At 36.7% G+C, this 23399-nt stretch overlaps 1 protein-coding gene across 1 annotated transcript in view; it reads right to left on the reverse strand.

The window, feature by feature from the left end:
- Nucleotides 1-23399, reverse strand: part of LOC311156597 (adhesion G protein-coupled receptor A3-like) — a 247724-nt gene that overhangs the window by 125243 nt on the left and 99082 nt on the right. Inside the window, exons 5-7 of the mRNA XM_084210641.1 lie at nt 17555-17626; nt 16637-16800; nt 878-1091 (exon numbers count right to left, since the gene is read on the reverse strand). Coding sequence (XP_084066767.1) covers nt 878-1091; nt 16637-16800; nt 17555-17626 — 450 coding nt within the window. The remainder of the gene's footprint in view (nt 1-877; nt 1092-16636; nt 16801-17554; nt 17627-23399) is intronic.

A 23399-nucleotide genomic window follows, 5' to 3' on the forward strand; every position in this document is an offset into this window, starting at 1 on the left:
TAGTTATTTTCACTCCATCTTCTACAAAGAGAAAGGCAGAACATGCACACAGAATCAGACTCTCTTTTTGATCAGTGATGGAAACTGGCAGAGGACAAAAGGATGTGTGCAACAACTTAGCAGCTTTTAGTGACAAGCCAATACTCTTGTGATGAAAACCAAAAATAAACACTGAAATTTATAATTTATTAAATAATGTTTAACAGGAAAACTGAAGCAAAACTGGAACATTACAGTCACTGCCAAAGATTTAGTTTTTGCTTCTTTTATATAAGTCTACTCTACTTCATTCCTCTTGCACTTCATTCCTCTACTTCATTCCTCTTCACATCAGCAAATGCATCTGTAGATCTCTGTATCTCTCAAGCACACAGGCACAGAGACAGTGAAAGTCACAGAAAATTGAGAAATATCAAATAAAAAACAAAAATGAGATTACTTAACTAAAGAATATGGGGTCTAGTATATTGGAACCTGCAAAAAGGAACCAAATTATTTATTTTCCATTAATAGTTCTCCATAGGTCCATCACTTAGACTTCTAGATGGTGTCATGAAGAAGCACTTCGGCTATAAGTCACCCATATGCTGCAGGAGCATTTCTTCTTTTCTTGTTTTTTCATGTTTCTTCTCATGGTTTACTGTATAAGAAACTGTTTTTACCTGGTTCAAACCCATATCTGATCACATCTGGATACTTAGAGACAAAAAGCACAATTCAGAACCACGGCCAATCATAGCCATGAACAACCTCTACCTCTGGGCTCCGATTTTCAAGCACGAAACAGCTCCTGATGCACATTTTAACGAGGCTGGCTGCAAGGGCCAGATCTGTTCCCCTGCCTGCAAGCCTGGCTGTGACAAGAGGTGTGTGTTACCGTGTGATCAGGCAGCAGTCATGGATGATGCTGTCCTCCACGAAGACGCCGCTCTCCTCGTCGGTTTCGACCAGGCGCCCGCCGTGGTACCACTGCACCTGGGTGCTGTTGTCCACGTAGGTTGCAGTGCACTGGAAGGGCAAGCGGTCTCCATGGAAAACCACTTGTCTTTGTGAGGGGATCAGCTCGAAGAGAGGAAGTTCCAGAGGCCCAGCTGCAGGGAAAACAAAGCAAAACAAAAAAATAGGAAAGCAAAGTCACAATTAATTCCTCTCTTATGAATATTGTATTATGAATTAATTGTATACTATTCTAGCTTCGTATATCTTCATGTGAAAAGGCTAACATAAGAGATATGACCACTAACTACCCACTGCAGTCTGGTCATGTTGTGAGTTCTAGAGATCACTTATTTCGCACTGGTGTGAGCCCAGAAAAACACAGGATTACCAGAAAATGAGTTTCATAAAACAGGTCACAAAATGGTTGAAGTTGGTAGGGATCTGAGATGCTGCAACCCAGCCCCCTTCTCAAGGCAGGATGCTTTACTATACAAGCGTACAGAATAAAAAAGCGAGTCTTCCAATTAGAGAAAAAATACAGCTATTAATATAGGCTCAGTTAACATTTACAAGACGACTTCATTGTCAGTAGAGGAAATGCCCACTTTGCTCCAGAACAAAACTGACGGTATAGAGAGCCTAAGCGACTTCATATGCTGGGGATTTGGATAATAATAAGTCTAATAATAGTTAAACTTTCCTCTTAAGTTCAACTGTGCCCATGACTTTTCATTTCCCATTCCTTCTGCCAATTCCACAAGTCATCTCTACTCTCTTGATAATTACTTAGCATTAAATATTTATCTAAGTAGCTCTTTTTATCTATTTAAAGATGAACACTTTTTACCACATTTTTTAAATGAACTTTATCTCTCAAAGCTCTCTCCCAGAAACACCCCAATAATGAGAGTACTGCACATTCTAAGCAGGCTATTACAAAAACAGCTCTTTTAATCTCAAATCCAAATGCCTAAACACAGTTTTTAAAAAAAGGAAGGCATGTACATTTTTGGCCCTGGTGAAAGTCTGCTGTTACACAGATTTGAGAGTGACTGAAGGTTATTTTTCTCAGTCCTAAGGTCTCAGGAACATCGTGCACCACAGCTCCTACAATAGAGCCTTTTCACCTCAGGCTCCTACACCAAATCAATTCACTGAGCCTTGGTTGCTTTTTAATCTCAATCTGCAATCTCACCTTCGACAAAAGACCTACAGTCCTGCACCTTGGTTATCATTCTCCCTTGATGAGGAGAGAGAATTTCAAAGCTAGATCTTATCCCTACTTTTTCTTCTATTTTCATTTAAAGGCCTCTCATCATTAATATCAATCCATCCCACAGAGTTGTCAGCTGAAAGGTCACCCTTCCACCATTTGCACCACTAGTAACTACCTCAAACATCCATTTTTCTGACAAGTACCTTTTTTTTTTTCCATTTCACTGCTTGCCATTTTATCTTCCTTAAACTTGCTCCTCAAAATCCTCCATTGCCCATAACAAATACAGATGAACTTAGCCATGCCTATCCAGGGTGCAAGCCATAATCACTGGTTCTACAACTGCTAAAATTTGTGGACAGCCAATTGTGTTCTTCCTCTTACTCAGCATTCCACCCTAACACATTTCTTTATGTCATTCAGGGGCTGTCTTTGGAGCTCTTAAATTGAGAGAAGTTGCACTTACAAACCCAGCTTTGGGCCCTTGTTACAATTTTGTTAAACAGAACATTCATCACCTGCCTTGAGTAAATGGTGAGAGGGATCACTTCTACTTTTATACAAAGAAGAATGCTGGCAGCACAGCATGCAAAATTGGTACCACTGAACATGTGCTACTGTTGTTTGGGAGAAGCACACAGAGGATTAAAGGACTAGGTGCTCTCTACTGAAATGCTTTATGTCTGCTTTGACTATAAAGTGCAGCCTTCAGAAAGCACTCCTTACCTGTGTACACATCCTGTAATTTACCTGTTGATTGCACCTGTTATATGGAGACAATGATGTGATACTAAAAATTCCTTGAAATATACACAGCATTTTTATATGACTTTTGTCTTCTAATTAAGAGAAGAGAAGGTAAACCAGATTAATGCCTCATTCCTAATAGCTGCAGCCTTGGTCTCAGTCATTTATATTAAATGTCTTTAACTAGCAGATGGAAAGAATCTCTCTCTCCAAAAAGTTGTGGTTTTTGTGTTGCATTATGAAGTCAATTACAGAATATAAGGAAATATATGGAATAAAAAATTATCCATAAATTAATTAAATTACTACCAAAATGTAGAAAAATTAAGACTACTGTGACACATACAACAGCACTAGATACTACTCACAGAAACAAAATATTTCTCATCCAGTTTTTACCTGAGCATGTACCTGGTCAAATGGTTTTGGTCACGCAGTGAGTGAGTGACACACTGTGTTGTGAGGCTATGAAACAGGAAGAGTGTGAGCTAGAATATCAATATCTTTAAGTCAAGTTAAATAACCTGCTGAGCATATGGATGAAGTGTAACACCATCACTCTGAATTTATCTCTGTCTTGAGCGTTGGTGTCCAAGGCTCTCCCACAACCCCTTCTGTTGTTCAGCCTTGGGATCACCAAACCCAGAAATGCAGTGGGAATGAGGTCTTCTCTACAGGTTTTGTCAGTTAATGATCAGAAGTGAACAAAAACTTTACTTTACTTCAGCATGTCAAAAAATTATCAGTCCTATCAACAGTGTACTCTTTTTCTTTGCAAATCCTTTTAAGTGCCAACAGAAATGCAAAATGAATGAAACATACCCTCGGAATTAAACTACCATTATGCTAGGATATCCTCCTGACCAGCTTTGAGAATGTACCTATTTGGGTTGGCCAAACTGAAAAATAATACTGAAAACTCATTTTCAAATTAAAAATAATAAAAATAATAAAAAATAAAATTGCTATGGACTATGACATTTGCAGACCATGGAAGGTAAACATAAGTACTCCTGGAAAACATCTGCTTTTAATCTCTGTGACGTCCACATAAAAATATTAATATTGGAGCTAATCTTCAGTTGTTTTCCAGGGATAGTAATGATTTAAATGTCTGAGGCTGGTCCTGCAACCATTACTCATGAAGAAGTTCCAGTTAACTTCTGTGACACAGCTCACAGTTATGAGGATTAATCACACCAACAAGAGTTTCAGAATTATGACCAATACCCTTTATCCCAAAAGGCTATAAAATTATTGTAGTTACATCAGCATCAGCTGGAAATACTTATTTCAAATCCATAATCCAACAATCTTTCAAATTCAGAATTAAAATAAAAGTATCTATTAATGCTGTATGCACATTTTCAAGCTTGACTTTGAGAATAAATTAAGTAAGAAATTCTGAAAGTATTTGGAATTATTTTGGTATTGATTTGACAGCACTTTAAATACAACAGCTCTGGCAAGCATAGCCCTATACAATTGATTTTTTTCTTTGATTATGTGGGTAATAAAGACTAAATCGGGATTACTAAATATATATAAACTCTGAGGCTCATATTTATGCATATGTGTGTGTATGGCACACACAACAGCCTCATAAAATCAAAATGTTTACTACTGTGTGTTGAGAAGGGAGGGAGCAATTTACAGGGATTTTATTTACTTTTTACACTCTTGAAAGATATTCCAAGATGCTCCTTCCAAGCCAATTCTCCGTGCTGCCCTCGATCTTGGAGCCAGCACCCCTATCTGCAAATGAGAGGTGTGACTCCCCCCAGGCATTGAGATCAAGAGCTGATGGAGTGTTTTACAGTCTTTACCTGTCTTGTCTCTCCAGTCAGCACTAATCCATGATTGCAGCAGAGCACCACAGGAATCACTGATTGCAGCATGAATCTAAAGGTCTAACCCATCATTACAGTAATTACATCTTTTTCGTTATCTTTCACTTCTCAGCAGAAAAGGGCTTTGTTGACTGAGGGCCAGACTCTCTCTGCCATCTATTCTTGTATTTCAGATTAGATCTAGACTGGAATACTGAGGACATACAGAGAAGGAATCAGGTTACACAAAAACCACTGAATTAAATGTGATCACTTGTGTCCTTTTCCAATAGAGTATATTCCTGCATATTTTAATGCACACAGTGTCCCAAGATGTTGAAAAAGAAAATAGAAATTATTTTAAAAACAGTGAGCAAAAATAGAAAAATAGTAAGGTGCACTGAAGCTCTGTGGGAATGCTCCAATGCATATGTCTTTAATATATGTATAGAAGAATTTGCCTCACGCACATGTACACACATCATGTATTTCCTGGTTTTCCTTACAATTCACTTCTTAAGATTTTAAAAGTATCTCAATTTTCCATCTAATTTTGGCCTCCTATTTTGTTTTACAAGTTGGAAATGAGAAGAGTACGAAGGAAATACTGCTGTTTCTTCACATACATGGAACAAAAATGCTTACAAAAAAAATAACAAAGTGCATCTTTACCCATATTTTAGTTACATTTTTAAGTACCAAATTACTATCTTTATGTAATATTCACTTCCAATGAGTGCACACTACTGCCTTCTGGGGGAATGACTAAAAGGCAAACCTGTGAGTACAAAACTTGGCCCATGCAACAGATCTGTCTAAACACTGCAGAAAGTTGGCTAGCCATTAACCAACCTGAGCAGCACAAGGTGGAGGAGAAACTGTCCTGCCTGCAGCCAGCTGTGTTGCATTTCCTGCTGCAGAACCTTTAATCTGGGCAGCTCAGCTCTACAACTCAACAGCTACTAAGTGCATAAACCCTTACTACACCAGTACCTTCTGCTCTTCAGTCTACCAGAAACAGTTTTCTGCTATACATTTCTGGTCCTCATTAAACGGCTTTGCTTGCTATCAACAGTTTTCCCACAACCAGAAATAGGAAAATCCACAGGTTTCTCCAGGCTGCCCACACATCAGCTCAGCACTACACTGCTCACATCTCAGGATACACCTTGACTTCAGTTTATCGGTAGAAAATTCAGTTTTCTACAGTGTACCACAAGCTTCTGGGACAGAAAAAAGCCAGAGGTTGGCATTTTGCTTCTTGTTAATCGCTTGATTTATTGTCTTGCCAATGGGCTTTTTATTTGAACTGAGTGTGCCTACAGAGTGCGGCACATCCTGCTGACAAAAGTGTGAGTTAGAGCTCTAATATTTGTATACAGTCTCAGTGGGAAAGAAATGTGCATGGAAAGCACAGTGGGGGAAAGCTGGAAGTGAGGACAAAGCAAAGGAACCAATCCAAGAAAAAGGACAGATGAAAATGAGGAAAAACAAATTGAAATACATTAGTTAAAAATCTGAACTGCTGACAGTGCAAATTACATCTGATATTTACCAAATGGAACTGGAGAAAAGAGCGTGATCTGAACTGCTCCAAGAGCCAGCCCTGCCAAAAAGGGAGGTGCCAGCACACCAACGCCAGTTTCTGTGTTGCAAAATTTGCTGGCAGTAAGGAAAGGTTTGGTGTAGAAGGTCAGAGACCACACCACGTGCCAAGGAAGTCAAGAATGAATACAGAATCGAGGCCAAGCTTCAGTTTTAATAAAAGCTGTGCCTGGCTCCAATTTCAACATAATATCAAGAAAATACAGATGCCAACATGTATTAAACAGCAGAATAAGGTAAGTCTCCTGGGCTTGGGACAAGAAAGCTTTGGATCACTTTCATTCACCACTCACTGCAGGAAAAGCAGAGCTTTTGTTCATGTAATAGCTTCTTATTTCCACCAGCTTCATAACCCTGGCATGGCAAGAGATATTCCACACCATTTTATCAGTCCCTTTCCCTCTCATACATGCTTTTCAAACAGGAATATCAAGCAGTGCTTTTGCTGTTGTTTTGGGTTTTTTTTTTTTTTTTTTTTGCTTCCCAGTATCTTATAATTAAATTATGGTTTCTTTTGTAATGCTAAGTGTTGCACTGCAATGGTACCACTAAGCACAGAACAACACATTCTGATATGCATGCTGTTTTACCTAAATCTACAAGATCTTTATTGCGATTTTACTCCTGCAAACTTCTATAAAGCCATCAAAGGAGATCAGCAGAGGCAGTAAACAGGATTTCTCATAAGTTAGAAGGACAGTGAGCCCAGGCTGCCACAGTCCATTGCTACTGGTGCTGCAGTTACCTGTGTAGCTGACCTCATAGAGGTATTACACTGACACAGAACAGAAGCTAAATTCAGGGCAAATATGCCAAGATGAGCTACAATCATAGCTTTGAATGAGTCTTCAAGACTCACTTGGATTATATAACTAATCTGATTTATTTACTTAAAGTAATTTACAGCTAGATAGAAAATAAGAAAGGCTGAGCTGGGGAATGTACAATTCAAATCTGGTCACTTTTGGCAAATCCAAGTAATACAGGTTTCATCCAGCACTCAGCAGATGGATGACATTTCCAGCCATGACAAAGTTATTTACCCTGTCTTTGTCTACTGGACTTTCCTCCAGATTCCTAAATCCCAGTAAAATTATTTTTTCTTTTTGCACCAGTTCTAGGGACTGATGTGTCTTGAGAGGGAGCACAAGAAAAAGCCCTTTCTTATTTACTGATGATAGCAGTGATTTACTTGATTGGAAATCAAGGGGCAGTGAAAACCAGAGGTAACAGGTTTCACTTATTTAATAACAGATTTAATTTATTTAATATAAATGTCAAATACCATAACATATTAATTTGTAAAATGTTAACAGTTACTTGAAAGATTTCCACAATATGAAATTCAAGGTTTTGTTCCAGTTAATTAAAAAATTGCATTGTCTTGCACTGGCATAAAAATCTAAAAGAATAGGCAAAGAGTTTTTGCATCACTGATTTCTTTCCTATCAAATAAAACTGCTGCAACTTTTCAATTTTTTATTTTCAAATTGTCCCAGAACCCTACTTCAGAAGCTTGGGAGCATTTGATTATTTGCCATATGCCGAAATTGACATATTCACAGCTATGGTACTAGAAGATTCATCAACACAAATTTCCTCCTGGCACCAGCCAGAAACCCACAGTTAAAAAGCTGATTTTGATTACTCACATTACCCTTATGGCAACTGAACTGGCTGGCTACTGGCTTTGCATACTCATTACAGCTTGCAGTTAATAAAAATGGCTGAGCAGTGGAAAGCTAAAGCACCCAGCTCTACAAAATCACAGAATCATAGAATGGTTTGGGCTGGAATGGACCTTCAAATGTCACCTTTAAACTGCCCCTGGAATGAGCAGGGACGTTTGCTCCCTAGGTTTGTTTAGAGTCCCACCCAACTTGACCCGGAATGTTTCCAGGAGTGGTGCATCCACCACATCTCTGGGTAGCTCATTGCCAGTGTCTCACCACCTTTACTGTAAAAAACTTCTTTGTATTTAATGTAAATGGATCCTCTTTTAGTTTAAAAGCATTACTCCTAATTCTATTGCTACAACCTCTACTAAAGAGCCTGTCCCCATTTTTCCTATAAACCCTCTCTAGGTACTGAAAGGATGCACTGAGGTCTTGGAACCTTCACCTCTGCAGCTGAGCAACCACAACTCCCGCAGCCTTTCCTCCCAGGAAAGATGTTCCCTGTCTCCAGTCACCCTTGGGCTCTCCTCTGGACCCACTCCAGTAGGTCCAACAGGTATAATCAAATACACTGATCAGTTTTATCTATCTGGAAAGTGCAGTGGTAGCACTCATCTTTCCAAACCTTAAACCTGTTTTATTTTCAAATCATAACTGCACACTCAGATCACAGAAAGATGGTGACAGGAATGTCCCAACAGTGTCAGTGATAGTCCCTAAATTGCCCAGAGTCCAGAAGGCTGCATGAGTTCTCATCTATGCCAAAATGTAAAAAAAAAAAAAAAAAAAGAAAAAAAAAAAGAAAAATAAATTTTTAAAAGAAATGCTGAAGAAGCGCCAGTTCTGTTGAAGTATTACATTTTTCCATTCCAGGCTCCTTTCAGCCCAGCTGACAGTGTCAGACGCTCTCAACAGCCATTTTTGTACAAACATTAAAGAAAGTGCTACATGTTGACATGTGCTATAAAAATGTGAAATGCCACTATGGTATAGTCCACTTAATTGAAAGAGAGATTGCTAGGATGAAAGCTTTATAGGGAATTTTCCTAGGATAACAATTAAAATTAATTACAGCAAAACCTGATAAGCGTTGTTATTGGACAATATTAACAGAGGTTTGTTAAAAAGCTTATATAATTTAACCTAGAAATCACCAATATTAAATTTAACCCTAGTGTTTTAATGTTCATGTTACCATAACAAATAAAGAATATATCTTCAGAGATACTCAGTGGGTTGTAGTCAAGACTGTTTTGACATTGATTTGTTCAAAAGAAACTGGCTTTTGAGTATGGCCAGCTAAGTGTTCAAGGGCAGGAGTTTGAAGAGTAAAAAGGCCTCATTTCACTGCTATTCTCACTCCACCTTGGTTAAATTTTCCTTCAGCCATTCTGCATTTTCAAAGACAACGTAGAAAATAAGATACAAGTGTACATTAAAAACCTCTAATGCAATATACAAGAGTAAGCTATGGAAAAAACCCCAACAAACAACTGGGTACAATTCCTACATCTAAATCAGTAATATTTCAGGGGTGAAAATTTCTGTTGACCTGAATTTTCATGTGTGAGCACAAATGCAACAAAATATGTTGTAGTAAAACTTCATCCTCAAATTAACATTTTAATATTTCTGCTATTTCACATGTTTAAGATTTAACTGTTACCAATTTTACGCCCCCAGTCTTGCAGCAGTGTTCTACACTGCACCTAAAGAAGTTAGATAATAATGTTTAATATTAAATTTAGGACAACGCAGTCCTGTTCCCCCCATTTTGAGACTGATCATATTAGATGAGAAATCTAGAATTTGGAGACAAAAGGTTAAAGCATTGTTCATTTCATACTACCAAATGATAGTATGGAAACCAACTTTGATACACAAAGAGCCACTTAGCTCTAACATAAAATGAACTTACTCCATATATCTTTGAAATACCAAAATATACAGTTATATTATCTGATTTATGTACATTCTGTTATTATGTGTTGAAGAAAATCCTGAATTGCTAACATTGTAAAACGAAAGTAATTGGAAGAGGATTTAAATACTGGTAATTGTATCACTATCCATATCTTGCAAAAGCTAATCCTGTGAAAGGTTATTAGTGTGAATATTCCTATTTTAACATAATTAGACCTACTCATGTGATTAGGCACTCCCTGTAGAATTAGAGCTGAAGCCTTGATCCTGCATATTCTAGAAGACAATGATGCTCTGCATGAATGCAGCAAGCTACCTGTGGACTGCCAAGAAACTGCAGGACTGAAATCTAAATCTGGATAATTAATCCATCATTCTTCCTGCTTGAGGTTTTAGGTTTAGTCAGTTACTACATCCTCAAACCCCCCCACAGTTCAATATTTACACTGTGTTAATGCAGGAAGAATGACTTGTAAATTAATAAAGAAATGATTGAAACAATAATCTCAAACCTGTCCCTAAGTTTAAGTAACTAATGTTACCAAAAATATGTTTTGTGTACACTGAAAAAAATAAAGGAAGAAAAAATACTCCTTGGTAATTTTAAGATAGTGTTTTTTCTTGCAATATATTTTACGTAGAAAAGGAAACTTTTAACAATAATCTATGTGCAAATATATATATTTATAATTACAAGACTTGAATGGGAATGTAGATATTTAATTTTTGGCACCACATGAAAAAAGGAATTTCAAATCTCTCTTCTTAATCATATCCCTAACACAAGATAGTTGACAGTATTCTTAAAAACTGATACAGATCAAGGCTGATTGTATACCGTTGATTTCAGCTTAAATCTAAATGTTGAAAAAGTTATTTCAAAGACAAAGTTCCCCAGTATCTAGTTTTTTTCCTCTTCAGCATTTTAAAAGTACGTATTTCTTTCAAAGTTCTTACTATTGGATAGTGGATACTAACTTACTGTGCTAGGAATGATGGGGAAAAAATGTGCATAACATCAGGGAAAATTATAAAGACATTTCAACAAATACAGCATCTAAAACAACCCTATTCCATCATTGCTGAGAAAGCATTTAAAGGCACACTATTTTAAGAATCTATGTCAAGGAAAAAGAAAGCTGCTTCAAAAAAATAACATCCTCTTTATAGAGGAAGTGTAGAAAAGAAGATGTTCTATTTTTTCCCAAAGGTATAACTATAGTTGATTTAAAATGTCTTGAATGTTTCAAATTTTTTTTTGTATTTAGGTAAGGTTACAAAAAAAACCAAAACAACTTATAAAAATAGACTAGGGAGCGGCATGTGGCTTGAGAGAAAGATATCCTAATGTTCTCCTGATATTTCAGCATGAGAAATGCAGATTAGAAAATGTGACAGTAGATAGCTAATGAAAAAAGTACTTCCTTTGTCAGAAATTGAATCTTAAAATGGGCAAGAAACCTCTAACAACACAAGTAGAATGAATGCATAAATCATATAATTGTCTTTTTTTCTTTTTTTGCTTTGCACAAGTTTTAATGTGAACAGGTATGGAGCATCGAGCAAAAAGCACCTACATTTTAGCCTGACTCTGCTCCTTTGGGGGAACAGATACTCTGATTCTCAGTGAAGTGAAGCAAACTACAAAAGACAAGGTGCTGGTTAAGTACAAACAATTCCCTAACAACTTTATCTCCTCCCTTCCAATAAATTATTCACATTTTCTATGAAACATTTAAAGAATTTTATTGCAGAATGCAGAAGTCAGAAAAGGATTTACCTCTTTGACTTTTATTCCTCCCTTTGAAGCGTCCATCCTAAGTAGGGAGTCTATCATTACTCAATTACTTAAACCCCACATTTCAATAATATTTTAAGAGTCAGAACTTGCTTATTTCATTCATGAGTTAACATTTTAGACTAAGGTAGTTTACAGAATTCAGTGACTGAGTCTCATCTCTATTTCCAACAGGATGGATTTTTATTCTGCAGTGTTACCACTCTTCTCAGCAGACAGCCCCCTAAGGCATGGCAGCAGCCTCTCCACACAGATCCTACACAGACAAAACCCCAGCTCTATTTTGAGTGCTCACTCCTTGCCATCCCTGGTGAAAGTCCAAATTGACTATGAAAGCTCTTAGTGAATTATGAACCAACAAAAAGAATTTCTCACTGCAAGTTTGATGTAAATACTCACAGTTCTGTGGATCACAGCCAACAGGTGCACCACCCGTGGACAGAACGCACATTCTGACATAATGCATTCTTTCAAAACAATTTACTGGAATAACCCCTCTGTGAAACACCCTACAGCTGATTTTCATGAATGTGAAGCACACAGAGCAACAATTCAAATCAAGCCTCTGGGTACTCCACCTCTGAAAAACAGGCTCCTGTGACTCAGGAAGCATTTATGGTAGATGAGATGGTACCTAAAACCAGATGCTATCCCACCCATGTCAATACAAGAAGGGAAAATTACTCATCTGAGATATATGTCTCGTAATTTGGTGTTAGTCTGTGCTTTCCAAGTTCCATTTCTACCACATTTTCTCCTCAATGAATGTATCTAACATTTGTGCTTATAAGTGTTTCCTTTATCTTTGAGGATGGTATAAGGAGATGTATTCACACTAGCTTTGTTAATTGTCTCCATTTCCTAGTTGTAATTATTGCAACAGCATGGTTCTTTCAGAGATGTGCAGACTATAGGTGAATAAATCACCCTGTATCAGAACTTCTTGTAACTCTTGTCCTACAGTCCTGTGTTGAAGCAGCTCAACATGGAAAGAGATTTTCTCCTATTCAATTCAACACAGATAATAAGGAAGTAGGAAACAGAAACATTCAATGCAGAAGCATAATAAAGAGAGAAGCAATCAATTTGTTTCTTCCAAGGAAAAGACCTGTGCATAGATTTATATCAACACAGAGAAGAAGGGCAAACACAGTTTTGGCGGATTACCTTTAGCCAGCATCTCATGTGGGGGGGTCAGATGCAAAGAGCCAGAGCAAGGTCTGCTCACGGGGCCAGAGAGACACCCAGGAGGGTTTAACATTGCTTTATGGGGCAAGATTGCTTTATGGGGCAAGATTGCCTTATGGGGCAAGATTGCTTTATGGGGCAAGATTGCTTTATGGGGCAAGATTGCTTTATGGGGCTTTCTGGCAGACTGCCTCACAGCACGGCTCAGAGAGGTAAGGACAGCTACAGGAAACGTAAGGACAGCTACAGGAGAGGGAAGGACAGCTACAGGAGAGGTAAGGACAGCCACAGGAAAGGGAAGGACAGCTACAGGAGAGGTAAGGACAGCTACAGGAGAGGGAAGGACAGCTACAGAAAAGGTAAGGACAGCTACAGGAGAGGGAAGGACAGCTACAGGAGAGGGAAGGACAGCTACAGGAGAGGGAAGGACAGCTACAGGTAAGGTGTCCTGCAGCAGAACGAGCTGGCCTGAAAGTGCTGTGATGCACTGATGGGAATGGATGCACAGCAGACCATCTGGCTGAGTAGAGTAAAATCACTAGAAAACAATGTAGACTCTTCTGTGCATTTAGATTTCCTGAGAACCAAGATACTACCTCTAGTTCTTTGAACCTGTCTGCTTTATGGGCCATGCAACCATATCATGACCAAGATTAGAACAAAACTTATTTACTAACTGCATGAAAAAATCCATAATGATGAAGAATAAAAATGCAATTTATTATGTATTAATGCAATAAACTCTAAGCAAAAATTTCTCAATATCCTTTTATATTTTCTTTTCAAGCAGTTTCTTTTTTAATTAACAGAAGGGAATAATATGTTCTCAATTACTTATTTATAAACATCAGTAGAGCATATATAATCAAAACCCAAGGTTTTAATTTGTAGGAGATCTGTATGAGGAACAGCACTCTGTCCCAGGAGAATTAGATAATTTTCTTTGTGGTATAAATAAATAAATAAATAAATAAATAAATAAATAAATAAATAAATGTCTTAGGGCACCATAAAATTATTTCTGTACTTTGACCTTTGCAATATTTTTTGGTAAAATTTAGTAAACATTTTCAGCATTTTAGTCAAAACATTTATTGAAATATTATTGATATCATGTCAACTACTTTCTAACTTTAAAATAAAATCTAATTGGAGGCAAAAAGAAAGTCAGCACTTTTGCAAACACCTGTTTTGATGAGTCAACGTTCTTTAACAGAAAAGCACTCCATCACAGTTATATGTCAATTGTAATTTGCAGAACAACTGAATTTTTACTTATTCATGCAATACAGTTTTGAAACTGAGAAACTAAATTCTCATATCTCATTTCTCAGTATAAATAATCAAAACCCAGATTTAAGAGCAACCCTTCATAATCCCCTTAAGACAAAAACACATATGGGTCTTTCCTGGGTGAAGAATTTGGCTTAGAGAATCCATCTCTGCTGGTGATGTGAGCCAGAGAACATCTCAGACTCCTATCAGACCTCAGCACTCGTTTTTAGGAAAATTAGAAATTAATAGCGCTCATATTCAGGAAAATATAATTTTCCTCCTGGAAATTGAGTAACTTGTATTTGGAGTCATGGAGAAAGAGTAACAAGGCACTGCATGAAGCCAATTTCATAACCATTTTTCAGAAAGATACTCTGTCCATACCATTATGAATTCACCACAGTCTCTCATCATTAAGGCAGAAGACAAGGGCAAAACCATACTTTGTCATCCAACCAGCTTCTCAGCCTTATTTCCAACATTGTGAAGAATTGTTTTACAACCAAACATTTCTGCCAGTTGGGGAGTTTTGTTTAAGAAGATTTAAGTAGCTCTTAAAAGCTGTTAGTGAAATATTCAAGCAGAACCCTGGGGAATTCTAAAACTGTGCAGTTACATAGCTCCTAAAACCCCTAAAGCAAGTTTTAAACTGTTTCCAACATGCAACTTACTATTTTGGCTATCATGAATAAGTAGCTGTGTGAGAAAGTTTTGCCAGGAAGAAATCCATAAGATAATTTTTTTCTCACCTCAACATATAAAATAAATCTAAAAAGCTGAAACTGCTCCCTGTAGCTATTCAGAGTCCACATACCTTGACTTTTTGGTTCATACCCTAACTCCCCTACAAAACTCTTTGCCCATTCTCTCCTATTTTAAATTTTCCCCTTTCATTCTTCCTTTTTTTGCTCATCTTGTGACTGTGATATCTCATGACATCCTTTAGCATGTAGAAGGAAGATCAGTGTCTATAAATACCTGACAGTACAGATGATGTTCACATGAAGGAGTTTTTAATTTTTAAGCCACTCAATATTTTCTTTAAGATATGTTTAATTTGATCAGCTCTGTGCATATTTCAACACATATTATTTATAAATCATCCTCAATAGCTATTATTATTTTGGTGCCAGACAGCCTTCTATTATGCCTAAGCTCAAATTAACTTACTGAAAATGAAATTGCTAAATGTTCTGGGCACTGTGAGCTAACCAGCAGACACTCTGAGCACCATGAACTACCTGGCAGATATTACAGAGCTGGTGGAAGGCTCAGCAATTATAACCACTGTAAAACTCTCTGTGGATATTGAAAGCAAACTGGCACTCATTACAGCCCTTGTTAAGTGTTCTGTGTAAACAGGAATTGTAAATAGGAGTGAGAACTAGATGGGCATTATAAATTCTGTATCAAAGGTTTGATAGGGAGTCCTATTAGGAATTAAATTATGCAATTCTGAGAAATTGTTTTCATTTCCTCTGTAGAATTCAGAGACCTATATTCACTTACCTGGAAATATCAATTAACAGTCCTTAATCACCAATTCTCTATATCATTCCAGGCAACTTCTGATCTCCCTCCTGCTATTAATATGTTTGTTACAACACACATCACTCTTCTTGTGGTTATTAGGAGAAACATGTGACTCTCCTTTTGTTTGCAAAAGACACTAGCTCTAGAGTCACAGTCTCAGCAATTTTCTGTCATTCAAGCATGTCAAAGATCCAAAGATTCTGAAATTCATCAACCATGTGAAATTAGACTTTTGATTCTGGAACCCACTGGCATCATGTCAGGCAGTGATCTTTTCTCTGCAGTGTGATACTTTTAAAAATCTCTGGCTTAATCAGCTCATTGCTAGACAATGCCCAGAGTGAAATGAGTTTCCTTTACCTTTTTGCTTTCTCCCTCACATCACATCTATCATGTTTGTTATGGTGGAAAATATAAAAAAACCATTTCACTTCTAGATCTTCAAATACAGAATTCACCTAACTGAAGTTAACTGTAAGAATTCTATTCATCCCCAGGAAGCGATGATAAAATGTATCGTTACAGGTTGGTGGAAATAAAAAATACAAGGATTAAATTTGACATCAATATCACTCTTTCTGACACATAACTTGAAAGAAACATATAAACTCATGTAGGAATCCTCAGTTTCATGAAGAATACAATGTAAAACTAGCATCATAGTTAAATGCTTTATGTCATAATTTCATGTTACTGAATACATTGCAGAACAGTGGTGCTTTTGAGATATTAAATAAGAAATTTCTATTTTTTCCTGTTCTCTTTCATTCTCAGGTGTATCTTCTGCGTCACACACCTGTCAGATTCATTAATTTTTATTTTGGTTTTTTTAGCATAATTTCTGGGTTTTTGATATTTTCTCTGGATTCCACTTCAATTTGTACTGCTGAATGAGAGTCCAACTCACCACAGACCAGCTGGTTTTCCTTCAGGTTGTAAAGTGACAGTCCATGCAGAGCACTGGGGTAAGCGCAGACTGTTTCCTCTGCAATTCGGACTGAAGCGTTTCTGGCCCACTGCAAGACCCATTTCAGGTTGCAGTCACAAATCAGTGAATCGGTGTTGAAATGTCTGCAAAGGCAAAGAATGACCACAGGTGGTAAACATGCAGTTCCCATCAGCATATTTTCTTCTGCTAGATTCAGATTATCTAATTCCAAAGAGAATTTTAGATTAATGCATAACTATGGATGCATGAATTCCAAGATAGTCTGAGACAACCAATACACATTTTCCCACTGTTGATTACTTTCATAATATTATGCAAAAATTCTGGATTTGGTTCCAGGACAACATCACTGATTACTGAAATAATTTTGAATCTTTATTATTGCAGAAATCATACTATAACATACCTAAATTTACTAAAAACCCCTCTAAGTAGAAACATTCATTAAACACTTTGAAATCTTAGGCAAGTACAATTAATATCAATAACTGGGAAATGTTAGCATAATTCCAGGAAAAATATTTAACATTACTGGTTTTGTGCAATTAGAGGCCTCATAAAATTTAATGCATAAAACCGTGGAAAAGTATAAGATTTTAAAGTAAAAAGAAAAAAAAGGAGGATTCTAGTCAGGAGGACCAGACTGAGCTAGTCAGGAATGGGGTTGAATTATCAGTGCCATCCATTTTTCTGCAACAGGTAAAGATGGCAGCTCATCAACAGTGAGCCAGACATGGATAACAAAATACTGCAGATTTTATTTTTAGAATGCATCTCTAGAAACAATCCTGCTTGAATTCATATTCAACTCTGCTATGTTTATTCTAATGTGTTTCTGAGGTACTTCAGATTACAAACAAAAGGAATGATACTCACAGGGCTTTCAGAGCTAGCAGCTCAGAAAATAGTCCATTCATGAGACTTGAAAAAATATTCCCTGACAAATTCCTAGGGAAAAAAGAAAGCAATTTACTGTTGGTTATAACAAATACAAGAAGAAAAGAAAATTGTTATAGAATATCATTTTCCCACTGCTAATTAAAAAGTTGCATTCTTGACAATAGTAGTTACATATTTAAATTTGGTACATTGCTTTTTCATTTTGGTAGGGGACAGTAATATTTAAATCAATTCACACACTCTTACTTGTTTTATTTTCAAGCAGAAATACATACAATTAACTTGGTTTCATATAGAGGAACAGGAACACTTCTACATATTTAAAAGAGTAGAATTTGAGAAAAGAATATTCTAGAATTTGAGTGAAAATATTAATAAAACAATTAGTCAGTGAGACCTATATTGCATTTTTATTGTACAGACAGAATGTCACTTCAAGTTAAAGAAACAAAAACAGTGCCTTAATTTAGTAATGTTCCAAAGAATTCAAGCAATTCCTTTAAACAGCAATGCGTTTTCAAAGTGACTACACAAATAGTTTTATTACAAAGGACTTTAAACACAAAAATTTTTCCCATCCTTAAATTAGGTAATTTCCATTCTAATTACTGCTCTGCTCTTTCTTGTCTTGATGGCTGAATGGCTCAGGCTGAATACTTCCAAACAGAGGCAATTCACTTTTACATAGTTCAACAGTGTTGCTCTGCCACTGCCTTAGCAGTACAAAAATTAAATGCTTAATTGTCAAGTGATAATATCTTTTTCCATACCCATAAATTTAAAAATTAGTGCATATCCAAGATTAAAATTTCAGAGCATATGAACTACCTACTTATGAAATACTGATATATGTTCTTTTCTGTCCAGTGCCCGATCACTGTGTGTTTGAATTCAAAGTTGGTTACAAAAATTCAGTTATCAGGAAAATTTCAGAGCTCTTCACTGGAGATACGTTGCAGATATATGAAAAAAATTAGCAGATTGGCAAATAAAATATTTTTATTACTTTTTCTTTATAAAGGATATTCTTATAATTATTAATTTTACTTCTCTTTTGTCTACAAAGTAAAGAATGTAAGCTAAACTGAAGAGTGACATTCAGATCAGGAGCAATGTGCTTGCAGTGAGAGATCTGTCAAGCTGCAAGACATCTGAACCAGGTAAAGAACCAAAGTAAGAAAGACAAAACTTGAGACTCCTGCTGTCTGCTGAAACCTTCCAGAAATCTGTGGATCAGTGGGTTCAAGTAAGAAAAGAAAATGCTGCTAATTTATAAATTAGTTTAAGACTCTTGAAGCAATAACTAATTTCATTTTTGTATACAACTGAACACTTTAAAGTTTCTTAGTAGCTTCAAACAAATTCTGGTAATAGAGTATAAAAATAAACTGGCTCAGCAACATAAAATGAAATTATTGAGTGATGATGAGATGTGCCCATATAACCAAACTAATTTTTAAGATTTTATTTAACAGTGCACATTTTTACAGTTGTGGTACAAAGCTCTTGGAAGAACTTTCAAGTACCTCTTTAAGTGTGGGTATGTCTGAAGGTGAAAATGAATGTTTGCTTGTAGATAGATATTTCTCTACCTTTAATATTTTGCATGTGTCTACAGGAAACTAAAAATACTGAGCATTTCACAGACACACTAAAATTTCTCCATTTCAGATATCCTAAAGCCCCACTCTAGCTTGATTTAGAAGGGTATTTACCCTAAAAATGTCTGTAACATCTCGTTTGCAAATATTTCAAATATAACAAATTAATGCACTCCAAAGCTCATAGCACTTACTATGCCATTAACTCACTCCATTAATAGAAAGATGTGCTTTCAGTTTTATCAGAGATAAAACATTTCAGTCTTACTTAGAAAGTCCTAAACTTGGTTTTTCATTTACCAATATTGTGCTTTTACAGAAATTAATAAAACACTTCTGCCAAAAGTTTCAATATAAATGCCAAATGCCACAAAACAGTCAAAAAGAGTTACATGTGTCACAGTACCATTTGAGGCAGAATACAGATAGGAGCAGAAGTATATGAATATGAAGAATGCTTCCCTCTTACGAGCAGCATTAAAAAGCAAAAATCAAATGCAATGGTAACAGATTGATCTGTGCACAAAAAAAAAAAAGCAAAGTGGGATAGGAGGTGTAAAAAATGACAAGAGAAATACAGGGAGGGCAGGTCACATTCTGTATTTCCTTATTTGCTGAAATGGGGTCTGTTTGATTAACTGTGTTAGTGCTTTTTATTTGATTTCTGGCACCATACAAAGTGATTAGTTGGTGCAATGACATCAAGTCACACAAGATTTTGCAGTACAATATTATCACAAAGCTAACTGAAACTGATGATTCAGAGACAGGATGAAGAGTAAATCAGATATAATCAAACAATTGGAAGCAATGATAAAGTTTGGGTTTGAACCTCCAAAGGGAAGAATCAGCTGTAGCCACTTGTTGAAACAGATTTCAGGCTGCAACATTTTGCAACCTGAAAAGATAATTTATGTGGAACTAAGTAAATGAAGTCTGGTATATCAGCAAGTGGCAACATCCCAGTATTCCACAGCTCTTAATACTTAGATTAAATATAAACAGAATTAATGTAGATAGCAACTCCATTACCTAGCTGAAATATATTTGCATACTTAATTCTGGAACAAAGCACTGAAACATTGGGTCCAAAGGAGATTTGGAAGATTTGTTGCATTCAATTATGTCCCTCCTAGTTAGAATACATGCACCTCATTACAGCAGAAACACAGCCAAAGGGTAATATATTAGCCAAAAGAGGTAAACTAGTATCTTAGAAGATGTAATAAATCTACTCTCATACTGAGGCACTGCCAGCTGCATTTGTCCTATGACGTCAAAGCATTTTGAAATCATTTTACAGAGTAAAAATCACCAAATCCAAGAGGGTGTCAAAATTAGATCAATCTCAAGGAACATAATCAGAAGTCACTGGCTGCAGTAATTTCAGGGCCTGTATGAAATTTAAGCCTTCATTAGTAACTTTGAATTCAATTTCTGTTTCCTGACATACGCCTCCTGACTGCAACGGAGTAAAAGTCTTCTCTCCATCATCAAGAGGCTGACCATTTCTTGTGGTTTCTGTGTGTCTGCCTGTTTAAAAACAATACCAGATGGTACTACTAATTCATTTTTTCTTTAATCAAGAATTCTGTAGGTTGTCCTGTTCTAAACTAGACTGCACAAAACCACAAAGCCCACTGAAGGGTGTCTGCATTATCCCTGAAAGTCCAGGCAATCCACATCCTTTTAGTGAAGTATTTGAACATGCCTTTACTGTACTCAGTTTAGATTTATGCATCACATCATTGGGCTAAACCACACTGTGTTAGTTTGGGCCTAGAGCTGATTTTTCAGCTCTAACTCCATTTTTTTCCCAAACTGAATTAGATTTACAAGATTGAGTGAAACAGCGGTGTTATTTTGTTTCACCTGGCATTTGCGCTTGTAAACAGCACAAGCAAATCCCATATTTGCACTTCACAGAAGGCACATGAAAAGATTTATGTCCTTTGCTCCTTCCAGTGGACTCATGGCTCTCCCTACTGGTTTTGATAACAGCCTGCAAAGATGCTTCTGTGCTTCATCTCTGCTCACATAACACAGGAGAGCTCTAATTACCAAACCAACAACCACATCAATCAACACATATCTATGCACCATTATATTTCTCCTTCAGTAAAAGGCTATGAAACCAGTCCCATGTTTAAGAACTTGTCATCTTTTCCTTGATACAAACACTGATGCTGCACTGAGTAAATGCTTCTCCATAACCTTTCCAGAGAACAGCTTTCTCATACCCCTCAAATGGCAAGTAAACACAATTCAGAGGTGACCTATTGTCTTTTAAACATGTTTAAAAAGTATGGTTCTTTATAAACTTCCAAGGCAAATAAAGCTACAGTGTTGGAACAGTACCAGGCTGCATCAGTTTGCAGTCCACTAACAATGACCACTTCTTACACCACAGGCAAATTCAGCTCTCAGTCCAAATAATTACTATCAGCATTAGGACATTATATGAGATTTCTGAGATCAAGGAACATGTGATACTCTGAATGGCAGGGGACAGTTCCTCTTGATTGGAACTGTGGCTGTATTTCTTCACAAAATACTCAGTGACCCAACAAGAGTGGTGGCACTCTTGGCTTTGGTGTGGTAAGGATGACAATCCCTGCAAGGCAGCTGCAGCTTTTGACATAGCAATCGTGAAATGATTCACTTCAGATGAAAGGATCAGGTAGACTAAACTATTACTAAGCCTCTGATTTCCAAAGGACAGAAATTTGAAATACTACTACTAATAAAACAAATAAAGTCATTAATAAAGCACTAGGCCAAACAGACTACAGTGCAGGGTGGACCTAGCTATTAGGTCAGTGGTAGAAAGGCAATTTAAAACCCAAATAAGAAAAACAGAAGATAGACTAAATGGATTATACAACCAATAGAAGATAGACTAAATGGATTATACAACTAAATCTTAAATCTTGAAAAAAATAATTCAAATTTTTAAAAGATCAAAGAAGTGGAGAGAAGATAACAGGAAAAGCTTAGCAAAGTGGCAGGAAGAATTTAAAATTTGGAAAGTATGCTAAGACACGGTGCAAAAGATGCTTCAACAATAGTACTCTATTATAACTAAGAGATTATTAAAGAGTAGGTATTATATACAGCTTAAATATATCACATCACTATGATTTTTAAGATTAAAGATCTCTTTTTATGATTACATGATATACTATCTATAGCCACATATTGATTTTTTGCCAGTTTCTGATTTGCCAACATTTTTTTTCCATTTTTCTTTCTTTCAAAACTCACTTATAAAATAGAAAGAGGCCAGACTAAGAGGTCTCCAGTTACCAGAATCATAATTTTTTCACTGAAGCATGGACATCAAATCCACAAAAGCGTGAAGGACCCGGTGTTAAGTGCATTTACTGTAAAACGAGGTAAGATAATGGACAAGATGGAAAGGAGGGGAGTAAGACATTACTGATGCTCTGCCAAAATGCTCTTCTGAGTGGTTGCATTTGGAGCTTTCAACAATGACTCTGCCTCACAGCATTAAGAGAATGTGAGTATGAAATCTGGCAATAACACAACCAACGTTTGGTCAAAATTAACAGAACAAAAAGAGATGAACCTTCTTAAACATGAAAGGACTTGTAATTCATTAAATAACATTATTCAAAGTGAAAAATGTTACTAGACTGCCACGTGGGAGCTACACTTAAGAAATGTCTCATTCAAATTTCTGCTATGAACTGGTGCCTCAGAAGGAAAATGATCCAGCAAGATCTGGAAACACAGCCATTTCAAAATGAAAGTCAGACCCACAAAAAGAGTGGATGCAGGAAAATACAATGTTTATGACTGTGTAGAGGGAACTGGTGAGTCTCTATGGTCCTTACAGCTCAGAAAAAAAATTGCCAATGCTGGGACAGACACTGGGGCTACCATAAAGAGCAGGTATACAGCAAATCTGTCCAAAAAGAAACTGTAATGGTGTGGTTTGATCAGCCCAGCAACCGTGGGCAGTCAGCCTGCACATCCCCAGCATCTCTGGCATGGGTGAAGGGTGTGGGGATACACTGCCACATTCTTTCCTGGGCTTCAGGGAAAAGGGGCAGTACAGCCAAACACTGCCACAGACCAACCCTGCGCACTCTCTGGGAATGAATTTCTGTTCTTTGCCACCAAGAGACCTCCTGAACTTCTCGTTAAGTTTTAAGAGGGGGTTTTGTAGATTTGTGCATGGAAATTTCAAATCTTTC

This window comes from Fringilla coelebs (genome assembly GCF_963513975.1).
Source record: "Fringilla coelebs genome assembly, chromosome: 8".
NCBI classification, from domain to species: domain Eukaryota; kingdom Metazoa; phylum Chordata; class Aves; order Passeriformes; family Fringillidae; genus Fringilla; species Fringilla coelebs.